Here is a 15,204-nt window from a genome sequence, read left to right on the forward strand (position 1 = left end):
TGTCTTCAGCCACAAAAGCTGGACCTCACTCACTGTTTATCCCTAGAAGTACCCCAAACCTGGGCATCAACTCCTTTTAATAAACACTTAACAACCGTCCTAGCATCTTCTTTCATGTAGCGTACGCCTCCACCCACTTGGTAAACGGTCATCACAAGTTAATATTTTAAACCCTAACAAGGGAACATACACAAAGTCAATTTGTACTTTTTACAAACAGCCCTATAAGGGCACTAGGTGGTCATGTTTACCTGGTCTGTGCCTGGTTTTCCGGCATGTCATTCATCTATCATCATCAATAAATCAATTCAAATGCAATGACACTGTAGGAGCCATATTCTGTTTATTCATATCTCGTGTGCAATATTTGTTTTTTGGCGACCTCTACAGGTCTTGAGTGCCTATAGGTAGGCCTATATAAGCCAGATGGGCAGATGCCAGGTGTGGCTGATTAGACCAGCAAAAAGAAAGAAAGAAAGAAAGAAAGAAAGAAAGAAAGAAAGAAAGAAAGAAAGAAAGAAAGAAAGAAAGAAAGAAAGAAAGAAAGAAAGAAAGAAAGAAAGAAAGAAATAAGAAGTATGTCTTAGTCCACATCCTGCTCTTTTGTTTGTTAGTTTTCTTTGATTTTTGTACAAAATAAAACCAATACTTTTTTGCCAACTCAACAATACCTCTGGACATTATATTTTTTGGATCAAATCTTGTCAGAATCTAGTCTGCAGTCAGTCACCAGTGATGTTTATTGGAACCAACAAAACTAGAAGAAATGTCACTACAAAGGTAGAAAACTTTGCCACTAAATGGATTAATGGAAACCTGGACATGGAGAAAGGAACAATGGATCTCTGCAACATGATGAAACAGCATGAGGCCCAGTAGCCAAGGAGTGGTATGTAGAACAAAGGATTGAAAGGAAGGACTATTCTGCTCATTTAAACTGTGGAATTGGAAAATGTAACTGTGCATTGGAAAGCATAATGGAAACTTCAGGATTGAAAGTCTGCTATTGGAGTGGAGCCTTTTGAAATGGATGAAGTTGACTGGAACAAACAAAGGAATGTTAAATGAGTAAGGACCTTAATTCTTTGATTTCTAGCCTTGTGTTCCTGTGAAAAAAGAAGAGTCACTTATGTTATATGTTAAACACGGCTGAAGAATCTGACAAAATGGCTTCTCAGCCAGAGGATGATGTCCAAAAGGATGTCCTTGGATCTTTTGAAAAAGGCCCATTAGAATTAGTAGCTTCCAAACTACTTACAAGAAGAAAGTCTAAACTGTGCCAAGTTACAAGACGAATGAACATTATACATGAATTGATGACAGACATTTCAAACCTAGAAGAGGTCACTGAAAATATGACAAAATATGGACAACTTGTTGAAGAGTTTAATAACACTCATACAGCGTACCAGCTTCTATTGTCAAGGGAAGAATGCAAAGTGGATACTGAGAAGTGGTATGTGTTAAAAGTGGCTGATATGACCGCATTCATGGCATCTGTGACACAATGGAAAAATGCTATCAGCCAAGGTGAAATTGATCAAGACAGTATTGGACTAAATGTTGATAATGTGGCACCCGAGGACAGTATCTCTGCAGTGTTAAGTTGCAGGTCAAGTCGCTCAGCCACATCCTCCACATCATCAGCTAGGATTAGAGCTGAAGCTGAAAAGGCAGCTATTCAAACAAGAATTCAAGCACTGAAGCAAAAGCATGCTCTGGAGGAAAAGGAGGAAGCATTGAATGCGCAAAAGGAAGCATTGAATGCGCAAAAGGAACAATTAAGGAAACGAAGAGAGACACTTGAGTTGCACACAGAATTAGCAGCTACAACAGCAAAGCTCACTGTGTTTAAATCTGCAGGGGAACAAATGGACTCAACTTCAATGGATGGCATGAATGCTTATTATGACGGCATGGTTGACAGGTATGGACCCAAAGGAATGGACCTTCTTGCGAGTGACACAGTGCAAGAGCCCATTGATGAAATACCAAGTGTGCGTCCAAAGCCAGGAGTTAAATTCCAACCTCCCATCCTGCTCAGTAGACCTCATATCTCAACTCAAACAGCTGGTTGGGACTATGAGATAACTCCAACACAAAATATGAGCCCTGTAACCCAAGTACTTTCCTCTCCCCAACAAACCCAAGGTATACAGACCTCCTCTCCCCAACAAACCCAAAGTATGCAGACTACAACACAATCGCAGGATGGCGAAAGTAATGTATGCAGTATTCTCCAAAGGCAAAATGATATAACCAGTGTTCTTGTTAGACAGCAACAACTCTCCTTATTGCCCCAAAAAGACATTGCTATTTTTGATGGTGACGTATTACAGTTCCAGTCTTTTATACTGTCATTCGAACATGCTATTGAGTCTAAAACTGATAACAACAGAGACAGGCTGCATTTCCTCCAACAGTACACTAAAGGTCCGGCACAAGACCTTGTGAGAAGTTGCCAACTTATGAGTGAACAGAGGGGATATCCTAAAGCAAAAAGTCTGCTGCATGAACATTATGGTAATGAGTACAAAGTTGCCAGTGCTTATATTGACAAGGCGCTCTCATGGTCTAACATCAAGTCTGAAGACCCAAAGGCATTGCAAACATTCACTTTATTCCTCAGAAGTTGCTGCAATGTCATGGAAGAAATGAACTTCATGGAAGAACTGAATCTTGGCTCAAATATAAAAGCAATAATCATGAAACTTCCGTACAAAATGCGGGAAAGATGGAGAAGCATAGTCTGTGAGCTACAGGAGAAGCGGAGCAGTAGAGCAACACTAGTGGATCTGGTCAAATTCCTGGAAAAGCAAGTCAGAATATCCACTGATCCAGTATTTGGCAACATTCAAGATCAAACCACCGACAGAGCTAAAGGCAAAGTAAAACCCCCCTTGAAATTAAAAGCAACAGGTAGTTTTGCAACACATACTGACACCATTGAACCAAAATTCACCTCCAAAATCCCCAACCAGTCACAAGGCCTTTGTCTCTTTTGTAACCGAAGTGGCCACACATTAGAATCATGCTATGCTCTGAAGAAAAGGCCACACAGAGACAAAATTGGCTTCTTAAAGGAAAAAGGAATATGTTTTGGCTGTCTTATAAAAGGACATATGAGTAAAGACTGCAAGAGGCGTTTAATCTGTAATGTATGTGACAAAAACCACCCTGGACTCCTCCACATTACAAGAGAAGAAAATGGCAAACCAAGGGAGCAGTCGTCAGAGGAAATAGTGAGCTCTCTTCAGGCATGTGGTCACATTGGGGCCGGTAGTGATGAGTGCAAACTATCTATTGTGCCAGTCAAAATTAAAAGTAACACAAGTGACAAGACCATAGAGACATATGCCTTCCTTGACAATGGAAGTACTGCCACATTTTGTACCGAAGGGTTAATGGAACAACTCAACATCAATGGCAAGAGGACTCACATTCTACTTCGCACCATTGGCCAAGATAAGTGTGTTTCATCCCATATCATAACAGGACTAGAGGTCTCAGGACTTGAACAAGACACATTCATCCCCCTGCCAAAAGTATTCACACAGAAATCTATACCAGTGACAAAGAATAACATTCCAAAACAGGAGGACTTGGCAAAATGGCCTCACTTGGATAAAGTGCATATTCCAGCTATTGAGGCCAAAGTGGAGCTGCTGATAGGGACCAATGTTCCAAAGGCTATGGAACCCTGGGAAGTGATCCATAGCTCTGAAGAGGGACCCTATGCTGTGAAAACCATGTTGGGCTGGGTAATTAATGGTCCACTAGGTGTCAGCGACAACAGCGACAAGGACAGCTGCCCCACTGCCACTGTAAATAGAATATCTCTCATAGATGTTAATGAAATGTTAATTGATCAATACAATCATGATTTCAAAGAAATATCAGCAGATGACAAGCTAGAGATGTCAATAGAAGATAAAAGATTTATGAAAATTGCAAATGAATCAATTGTACTGAAAAATGGCCATTACCAACTAGACTTACCGTTTAGAAAGGAAAACACTGTCATGCCAAATAACAAAGTGATCGCAGAACAGCGTCTGGTGAATCTGAAAAGAAAATTCAAAAGGAATGGACACTTTCAAAGTGAGTACACTGATTTCCTTTCAGATGTAATTGATAATGGATATGCTGAAGTGGTGCCACAAGAGCAACTGGAAAGGAAAGATGGAAGAGTGTGGTATATCCCACACCATGGGGTTTATCACCCACAAAAGAAATCCCTAAGAGTTGTGTTTGACTGCAGCGCAACTTACCAGGGCATGTCATTAAACACGGAACTGCTACAAGGACCGGACCTGACAAATGGACTTGTCGGTGTGATTTCCAGATTCCGTGAGGAGCCAGTCGCAGTCATGACTGATATAAAGGCAATGTTTCACCAAGTAAGAGTGTCCCCAAATGATGTAGATTTTCTTAGGTTCTTATGGTGGCCTAAAGGTGATGTCAACCAGAAACCAGTTGAACATCGTATGCTTGTGCACCTGTTTGGAGCCACTTCCTCCCCCAGTTGTGCAAGTTTTGCATTAAAAAGAGTTGCAGAGGACAACAAGAATAGTTTCACCCTTGCAATAACTGACACTGTCAAAAGGAATTTCTATGTAGATGACTGCCTAAAAGCCCTACCCTCTGATCAGGAGGCCATACAGCTTGTCACTGACCTCTCAACTATTTGCCACAAGGGAGGATTTCACCTCACCAAATGGATGAGCAACAGCCGAGCAGTGCTCTCTGTTATACCAGAACAAAACAGGGCAAAAGGAGTAAAACAACTGGATTTAGACAAAGACAAACTCCCCATAGAAAGAGCACTTGGTTTGCAGTGGTGTGTGGAAAATGATGCATTCAAGTTTAACATCAAAGTCAAAGAAAAGCCACAAACCCGAAGAGGAATGCTATCCGTAGTGAGCTCAATCTACGACCCTCTTGGGTTCTTGGCCCCCTTAACACTGCCCGCTAAATGTCTCCTCCAGGAACTTTGTAAACAAAATCATGGCTGGGATCAACTCATACCTAAAGCAACATCTGAAAAATGGCTCAAATGGACTTATGATCTTGTCAAGCTGGCAGACTTTAAAATAGAACGCTGCATTAAGCCAATAAACTTTGGAAAACCAGTTCATGCCCAAATACATAATTTTTCAGATGCAAGTGACTACGGCTATGGTACAGTAAGCTACCTTCGATTAACCAACAACAGAGGAGAGGTCTGTCTGGCCTTTATGATGGGAAGAGCCAGAGTTGCACCGCTGAAAAATATCACCATCCCAAGAATGGAATTGACAGCTGCTATGTTGTCAGTCAAGGTGGACAAAATGCTCAGAGCAGAATTGCAGTTGCAACTGGAAAATTCAGTTTTCTGGACTGATAGTCAAGCAGTAATCAAGTACATTGCAAACGAGCATACCCGATTCCATACTTTCATTGCAAATCGAGTGTCAACAATCAGAGACAACACAAATGTATCACAATGGAAGTATGTGGAGACAAAGTTAAATCCAGCCGACGATGCATCCAGAGGACTAAGTGCTGGAAGATTTGTGCAAGGAAAAAGATGGATACAGGGACCAACTTTCCTGTTAAGGCCAATGAGTGAATGGCCAAATGCACCCATGAAGTCCCATGGACTTAATCCAGATGACCCTGAAGTCAAAGTCAGGTTGGTTGTGCATAATATTGTTTTGAAGGAAACAGATAACCCTACCAACCAACTGCTTTCTTATTTCTCCTGTTGGCTGAAGTTAAGAAAGGCTGTGGCATGGATATTAAAGTTAAAAAGTGTCTTGCAATCTCTAGCAAAACAGAGAAAAGAAAAGGAATCCTGTGTCAACCGCCCATACACACGATCACAAAGTAAAGTGACTCACTCACAGCAGATGGGAAAGAAGGCTATAAGTGAACAAAACATAACTATTGATGATCTTGAAATGGCAGAACAATCAATCATCTGTTTCTGCCAAAAACAAACGTTCCCAGAAGAGATGACCAGATTAGAAATGGCGCCATCTGGTGTCAAAAGGTCAAGTTCCCTTTACAAGTTGGACCCAGTGTTGGAGGATGGGATTTTGAGAGTTGGAGGTAGACTCGACAGATCAGCTATGCCTCAACAAAGCAAACATCCTATTATTCTGTCAAAGAACATGCATATTTCCTCTCTTATCCTTCGCCAAATCCATGAAAATGTTGGTCATAATGGAAGGAACCATGTTCTCTCGCAGCTCCGCCAGAAATACTGGATTACAGGTGCAAATGCTGCTGTAAGAAAGATCCTCTCCAAATGTGTTGTATGCAGGCGCGTAAGAGGAAGACCAGGAGAACAGAAAATGGCAGGTTTACCTGTTGAAAGGCTAATACCAGATAACCCTCCATTTACAAATGTTGGGCTTGATTATTTTGGGCCCATCGAGGTAAAGAAAGCAAGGAGCCTCGTTAAAAGATACGGCGTCATATTCACCTGCATGTCAAGCAGAGCAGTGCATTTGGAGGTCGCTCACTCACTTGATACAGACTCCTGTTTAAATGCAATACGGAGATTTATCTGCAGAAGAGGAAAAGTGGAACATCTAAGATCGGATAATGGAACCAATCTGGTTGGAGCGGAAAGAGAGTTAAAGAAAGCTCTTTTAACACTGAATCAACACCAAGTCCAAGATTCCCTACTACAGCATGGAGTGAAGTGGAGTTTCAACCCCCCCGCTGCCTCTCATCACGGTGGAGTGTGGGAGCGACTTATCAGAATGGTGAGATCCATACTCTGTTCAGTTTTGCATCAACAAGCTCTCGATGATGAAGGCCTTTGTACTGTGTTCTGCGAAGTGGAGGCAATTCTTAACAGTCGGCCTATAACAACTGTATCAGCTGATCGACACGATCTTGAAGCCCTGACACCTAATCACATTCTCCTCCTGAACACCAAGCCTGCTTTGCCCCCAGGACTCTTTCAAAAATCAGACCTCTATGCTCGACGTCGCTGGAAGCAGATCCAGTACATAGCAGAACTGTTTTGGAAGCGCTGGACGAAAGAGTACCTGCCCTTACTGCAGGAAAGACAAAAGTGGTGTACAGTAAGAAGGAACTTTGAAGTTGGAGATGTGGTGATAATAGTGGATTCAACAGCACCCCGTGGCTCTTGGTTGCTTGCCAGGATAAAGGAAACCATTGCTGACTCAAATGGTTTTGTTCGCTCTGTCAAACTACAGACGAGGACAAGTGTTCTTGAGCGACCTATAACCAAGATTTGCCTGCTGTTGGAGACAGAAGATTGAAATGAACTTGAATTAATGTATTATTTTAGATGTATTTCAGCACACATAGTAGCTCCTTCTTATTTTGATTTATATAATTGTAATTGTTACACACCTATACAATTAGGGGCCGGTGTGTAGGAGCCATATTCTGTTTATTCATATCTCGTGTGCAATATTTGTTTTTTGGCGACCTCTACAGGTCTTGAGTGCCTATAGGTAGGCCTATATAAGCCAGATGGGCAGATGCCAGGTGTGGCTGATTAGACCAGCAAAAAGAAAGAAAGAAAGAAAGAAAGAAAGAAAGAAAGAAAGAAAGAAAGAAAGAAAGAAAGAAAGAAAGAAAGAAAGAAAGAAAGAAAGAAAGAAAGAAAGAAAGAAAGAAAGAAAGAAAGAAAGAAAGAAAGAAATAAGAAGTATGTCTTAGTCCACATCCTGCTCTTTTGTTTGTTAGTTTTCTTTGATTTTTGTACAAAATAAAACCAATACTTTTTTGCCAACTCAACAATACCTCTGGACATTATATTTTTTGGATCAAATCTTGTCAGAATCTAGTCTGCAGTCAGTCACCAGTGATGTTTATTGGAACCAACAAAACTAGAAGAAATGTCACTACAGACACAATTTGATCTTGTTGGACTTTCTGGAACTGTCCTAAACTGACTTGAATCCCACTTAAAGGACAGAGACTACTATGTGTCTCTTCTGTTTAACATCTACATGCTCCCACTATCTCAGACGAATAAGAACAAATTATGCTACCATAGTTATACAGACGACACACACATTTACATAGCCATAACACCAGGAGACTTTAGTCCGATACAAACACTGAGTAGGTGTATTGAACAACTCAATGATTGAATGTGCCAAAATGTTCCTCAATTAACCAACAACAGAACTGAAGTAAGTGTCTTTGGTGCCAAAGATGAACACTTAAAAGTCACATCACCCCAGTTCTGAGGTCTTTACACTGGCTTCCTGTTATTCAAATAATTGATTTCAAAATATTGATACTGGTTTATAAAACCCTAACTAGTTTAGGGCCAAAATACATTACTGATCTGCTGCCACATTATGAACTGTCCAGAGCCCTTAGGTCGTCTGGGACAGGTTTACTTACAGTCCTGTGGTGGCGTTTTTGCATAATGTATCTCTGGACTCAAATGTTGGAATACTTATTAATGAAATAGGAAACATTTGCTACAAACTTGTATAGACCATAGTACAATGATATATTGAATGTGTTTTAGTAAACTGAAATGTAGTTTCTACCATCCCCCTCACTCTCCCGTGGGGAGAGTAGCCAGCCTGACTACACCTTTGAAAGAGGACAATGTTCCTACAGACAGCCTCCTGCTGTTCTGGGTCAGCCTGCCCCACCCACGATTATAATATGAATGTATATCTCAAGACCTGTCTGCCTCCCAACCTGTCTTCCCCTCCTTCCCCCCACCCAGCCTTACCTGTCTACCTGCCTACAACAATGTCCTTAAATAGCTCATGATTTAAGGGACATGTTGTCACTCCTTGTAACATACCCACGTGTGTTGGAACTAGTGACCACTCCGGAGTCTTCTTGCTATATTGATTGAAAATAAACCTGATGCTATACAACATATCACTGTTTGCTTGATTTTCCCACCACAGTCCCTAGAGTTAGGACTAAACAAGGAGAAGCAGTTTTTATTTTTTTTATTTTTTTATGCTCCACATATCTGGAACAAACTCCCAGAAAACTTGAGGTCTGCTACAACTCTCAGCTCTTTTAAATCAAGTCTTGGTTAAATCTTAGTCTTATTTTTATTTACACATTCTATTTCTATTTATTCACTTTTAAATGGTTTATTTCTATTCATTCGCTTTTCTAATGTGTGTTTATGTATTTTAATCTTGTCCCTGTAGAGCACTTTGAATGGCCTTGTGTGTCTGTATTGTGTTTATATAAATACACTTGCCTTGCCTTGCCTATCAACAAGGGTTTGTAATACCTGCATTCAACATTTGTGACCTGATTATCTCATTCATCCCTCCTTTTTCTACCTGTTTGGGCTATTTGCTACCTGGGCTAAGATATGGAGACAATTTTTTATTATTTTTATTTTATTTTTCTGACCTGCTTTGAGCTAAAAGGCCAGGGAACCTAGAATTGCTCTCTTCCTGACCACCTGTTCTCTCTACCATCAGTAGTCTTACAATAAACACCTTGTACTGCATTCTAATAATTCATTAGCCTATAACATTATCAATAGATGTATGTTTTGGGATGATCCCCAGGCAGGACCATTAGTAGATACAATTGAATGAATTTTGTGTTTGGTATCTGCAGCAAGTCTAAGTAATTCAAAACGATACTTGAACTAGCCTTTTTAACCATTAACGGTGTCACTCAAAGGAAGGAGAGTAACTAGATTCAGGTAGGGTGAGCTTGGCACACATATATTAGGAAACAGAAAAGTTTAATTGCCTCGTAGCTTGAGTGACGAGCAACTATATGATGTTAAATAGATGTGGTCACAAGTTAGCGTTATGTTTTTCATGTGAGCTTGGTATGTAAGGGATTCACAACAGTAAACAACTACGTACACAGTAAACAACTACGTACATACTGTAGATATATTGGTGCTTTTGTTGCACAGAGGCCCACGGTACTGAGAAAGATGTGGAGTGATCTATCGTCCTGTGGGCTCAGTGGTTATTTCTGCCTCTGTCACTGGATGTTGAAGCACAGATAAGACGACAGGCTGGTGATAGTGTTTGCTCACTGCGGTTCCAAACCTCAGACCAAGTAAGTAAGTAAGTAAGTAAGTAAGTAAGTAAGTAAGTAAGTAAGTAAGTAAGTAAGTAAACTTTATTTATAGAGCGCCCTTCGCAGACCAGGGTCACAAGGCGCTTCACAATGGGAAGCAACAACAGATTAAAATTGTACATACATTTAAAAGGCCAAGACAATACAGTGATAAACATAGCAGCCCCAAGAACAAATTAGGCAAAAGCCTGGACAAATAAATAGGTTTTTAGTTGACGTTTGAAAGCGTCAACAGACTCTATTAAACGCAGAGAGATGGGAAGATCGTTCCAGAGCTTGGGAGCAACAGCCTGGAAGGATCGGTCACCTCTGGTCCGCAAATGAGTACGTGGAACCATCAGCAGTTTCTGCTCCACAGACCTCAGACCCCGAGCAGGGGTGTAAGGCTGAATCCGATCACTGACATAGGATGGATGTACAGCTCAGACTGTGTGTTTAATAGCATTACAATGGAGTTGGTTTAAGTGACTCTGATAGCCGTAACTCAACCCCACTACTGTTTTGTGATTTAGTATTTCCATGTAGAGAGTTCATTTTAGGGCTTTTTTTTTATTTGTGTGTCTCTTAGCTTTTACAAAAATCTGATAGAAAATTAATGTTCATAAATATTGCAAAACATGGTTAAAAAACACAGTACACAGGGGAGCGTCGCTGCAGATGTGCCTCCGACGCGCATCAGCAGTGCGTCTGAGGTTGGATGTGTGCCCGCTCTAGGTTGGTTACACGGTCGGTGACAAAAAGTCAGAGTCTGTACACAGACGTGCAGAAGACGCGCAGTAGAGGTAGGATGTGTGTGGAGGCCGTAATGCTTTTCAGATGCTCACTATCATGCAACTTACTCCCCAAATGACATAGTTATAAGGATTTTCTGGATTTGGGTTTACAGGGGCTTTACTTTCTCTATTGACCTATACTTTTACTTTTCTAAAAGAAGCTTCTTGGTTTTTAAAATACATGAAATATAATAAAATGTCAACCTTGAAAATTGACTGCCTCATTCAGGATATTTTGGATGATTTTAAGTTAACAATCAGTGTCAATCATGGCTTTGCTCCAGATAATAGTTTTTTTGAAAAGATGACAGGATGTGTCAGATTGGTAAAAAAAGTATAATTCTGTAAGGGAAATGAGAGAAAAGAGAACACAAGAACACTCCAGGGAGAGAAATAAAAGAATGGAAGCGAGGAAAAAAAATCGCATAATGAAAAAACCTTGGAAAGGGCATAAAAATACTCAAATTAAAAATGAAAACGGCACAATGGTGAGCATTTGTTGGTGCAAACCGTGCCCTTTCGGGATGAAGGTTTGCATCAGACACAGAATTTACATTATGTATTTTCAGTGCCAAACGCTGTCATTATGTTCAATGAATGACAACGTTATTGAAGCTTAGCTCTTTAGCACAGTGGAGCACAGTGGGCGGATTGAAGTGAAAATGTCCCTTTTAAAATGTGAATCACAGAGTCTGAATGTTTCTCTGAGCTGTATTGAACCAGTTGAATGAATCCTAACATGCAGGCTGTGTGTTGTGTATGTTTGCCGTTTCCAGGGAGCAATCTGTTGCCACTGCTGCCTGGCCACAAAGAGGTTAAATGACATTTTACAACCTGACAGAGCCGTGGCTCACATCTGCTCCTTTTCTTCTTCAAATCTCTCCCTCACTGATGCAATCTCTAGAACACATGCATAGAAAAACATACTGCAAATGAAAATAGATATGCTCTATACAGGTAACAAAAGGCTCTTTCGGTTATTCTATACCACTCACATGTGTCCAGTGCTCACTCCACCTTTTCTTTTATGCTTAACCTGCCTTTGTTTCCCCTTCAATAGAAGAAGAACTGTTTTTAAGCTACTTTATGCTACAGCATGAATCACAATGTTAGCCTGTTGGCCGGTCCACTGCTTTTGTCCAGACTAAAATCTCTCAACAACTATAGGTTGAATTGGTATGAAATGTATTGCAGATAATCATGGTGAATCTTATTGATGTTGCTGGTGTCCTAATTTTTCATCTACCATTTTCATGGTCACAGTGTATCCACTTAAAGGTGGAGTCAGAGATTTTGGAGAACACTTGTTGTCAAAATCACTTTTTGTCAACATCAGTGAATATCTCCTCACAATCTACCTACCTGTCCATACTGTGTGTGAGCTTGAAAAAATCTGGTGTTAATACAAAGGACACTGTCACAGATATTGCCTATGCCCTGAGGTGCAGTGAAAAACTGGTCAGACCTCCTGATGGTGTGACAACTGGGTCTGGTCTCTGCAGTTTGTCTGGCATGTAACATGCAGCTCATGGAACACCTACTTTATTTTCAGTTTTACCTTGAGGGTCTAAATAGTTTTTACAATTCATAGAACAGCACCCAGACAAAAGTAGCAGAACGACTTAAGTAAAGTAAACCGATCAAATAAGCCAAAACTGTACAACAATATATCAAGACCCAATTTTGTAACCATATGGCACACAAAAAAGGAAAGGAAAGTAATGCATCATTTTATTAAAGAACTACATGTATCTGATATGGATACACCTCAAGTCATCAAATAAAGAATTTCACTGTTACTCAAATTTAAAAAAGCTATTCACGACTAGATTTTTTTTGAGACTTCAAATTATGTAGCGGATGGTGAGTAGATATTGACATTTTACTCAAGTTACAATAAATAAAATGTTTGTTTTGTTGTTATGGTTGTGCATATTTTAATTGGTTATAGTGAATATTTTGGTTAAAATAATAAAGTTATTGGCCTCGGCGAAAATATAGCACTTGGTGTTTTTGTACAAGGTTTTGGTGTTTGAAGGAGGCCTGGAAGCCTGAATGGGGCCTTTTCAACATGTCTATAGCTCAAGATGTCCTGTCAACTATTCCACCTGAATTGTACTCTTATGAAACCTCTCTAGCTTCTCTGAGATTTCATACTTATATCTGTGTCTTTTGTAGATCTACAATGAGATGATTCGTGACCTGCTGAACCCATCTTCAGGCTTCTTGGACCTGAGAGAAGACTGCAAAGGGGAGATTCAGGTTGCTGGCATCACAGAGGTGTCTACCATCAACGCACAAGAGGTTAGACAAGTTACATAATCATCTTTGAACGATATGACTCATTTATTTTTAATCAAAACATTCAGATTGTGTCCAACGTAGCTGCTTGCATGAAAAAAAAACTGTGTTTTCAGATCATGGAATTGCTCATGAAGGGCAACAAACAGCGCACCCAGGAGCCCACTGCGGCCAATCAGACGTCGTCTCGCTCCCATGCCGTGCTGCAGGTGGCCGTCAAGCAGCAGAGCAGGTGTCGAGACCTGCTGCAGGAGGTCCGCTTCGCACGCCTCTTCATGATAGACCTCGCAGGCTCAGAGCGGGCGGCACAGGTGTGTGTTTGTGTATGTGTGTGTGTGTGTGTGTGTGTGTGTGTGTGTGTGTGTGTGTCTGTGTGTATGTGTCTGTGTGCACATGTATTTATATTTAGACAAATTATGTTTAGTTGGTATATGTACAGGTGCAAAAATATTTTAGTGTATGTTGGTGGGTGCATATAATTGTGTCACTTTCTATCTTGCCAAGCTCAAGCTAAAGTTCAAAGGCTTGGCTAATGTTGCTGTTACATACATAGCTTTTTTTTTAGCCTGTATGGACCGATACATGTGTATAGCTTCTTAAGTACAGGGTCTGGCATTGGATGTCATAAACCTCAGAATACTTAAATAAAATCCACTTCATATCTATCTCTATGGCCCACTTTGCAGATGATTGATGTAAGCAGACAACCGTTTGGCAAACGGGGTTGTTCAAGAGTTAATTCGTCAAAAGACAAACACCTGTACAGGTCAAGTTTATTTCAACAACAATGTCATCTGCTTCGGATCTTCGTCTTTCAAAGAGTTTATCACCTTACTTTTTTCTCTTGAACAAAGAAGATTGCCACCATCATATTGTCTCTCTGTCAAATCCATTGATGAAAGATTTCATAAAAAACACCTTCATGTAATAGACGATAAGCAATTTTTGTGATCATTTGACAGTCAAGCAGTCAAGTGAGGATGTTGTAAAGTATTTGCTTAGTTCCTTGCAAACCGTTTTTCTATTGGAGGTCTGCTCTTGCCAGTCAGATAAATGGCTTGTTAACACGCCCTTGCACACCATAAGAAAATAATATGCAAACAGCATGTGAGCGAGAGCACTTATTTACCATGGAGACAGCCACACTATAGATGAACAGCACATATGGGATGATCCATTAAGTAGGAACAGAGAGCTGTTTGTCACTTGAGGCCACAGGGAAACATTTTCCCTCCCTCTAAAGAAGAGGAGGAGGAGCGCAATGCGGTTCGTAAAAGTTGATTTAGTTCAGATGACGTATTAATAGATCAAAGGCAGGAGGTAATGCCATCTCCTGGGCAAGAGTTGAAACATGGAAACAACTGCTCTGAAACAGCCAAGAGTGAATATGTCCAGTGGTTTGGGAGCCCTGGGGCTAGATGCATAAAACTAGAGCAGATTCACGACTGAAACAGTGTGTACACATAAAGACAGGAATGTGCATACACATTATTTTTGACAGATTTATAAGACTGCAAGTAAGGAGGAGCGTCATCTCCAATCCCAGTTTGCCATAAATTGAATTGAGTAGAAACACCCCTTAAACACTGATTTGTATGTCGATATTTGGGCTCCACCACTCGTTAGGCCTGTCATTTAGACGAGTTAAGAAGAAGTAATTGAATGCAGGGTGTTGCATCGGCCAGGCTCTCCAGCTGAACTAGAACAGCAGCCATTACTCACCGCCATTACACACGGCTGTGGCTTTGTCATTGCTGCAGAGGCACTAATTCATCACATGGACCTGTATTTAAACATCGCTGTCGTCTCTCAATCATCACTATTAAACCTCAGATGAATGATCAGTGATTTATTTATAGAGCTCGTATTGAAACAGATTTTACAAGGTGCTTTGTTATTTAGAATCAAATGTAAAGATCATTAGTAGGAAAAAAATGTATCAAAAGTAATTTAAAAAGAATGTTAAAATGCATCACTCATTAATCATTTTAAATGTATTTATAAATGTGCATTTGAGTGACATTGATGGAAAATGAATAGCACAATCTGGGAAATAAGCGAA

General features: G+C 40.4%; 1 protein-coding gene across 1 annotated transcript in view; it reads left to right on the forward strand.

Annotated features, from left to right (window-relative positions):
* kif19 (kinesin family member 19) overlaps positions 1 to 15,204 on the forward strand; it is a gene marked incomplete at both ends in the record, with an annotated part of 59,185 nt that overhangs the window by 33,901 nt on the left and 10,080 nt on the right. Inside the window, 2 exons of the mRNA XM_080048887.1 lie at positions 13,020 to 13,145; positions 13,259 to 13,453. Of these exons, the coding sequence (XP_079905013.1) occupies positions 13,020 to 13,145; positions 13,259 to 13,453 (321 nt within the window). The remainder of the gene's footprint in view (positions 1 to 13,019; positions 13,146 to 13,258; positions 13,454 to 15,204) is intronic.

This window comes from Ammodytes marinus (genome assembly GCF_949987685.1).
Source record: "Ammodytes marinus genome assembly, chromosome: 20".
Lineage (NCBI taxonomy): Eukaryota > Metazoa > Chordata > Actinopteri > Uranoscopiformes > Ammodytidae > Ammodytes > Ammodytes marinus.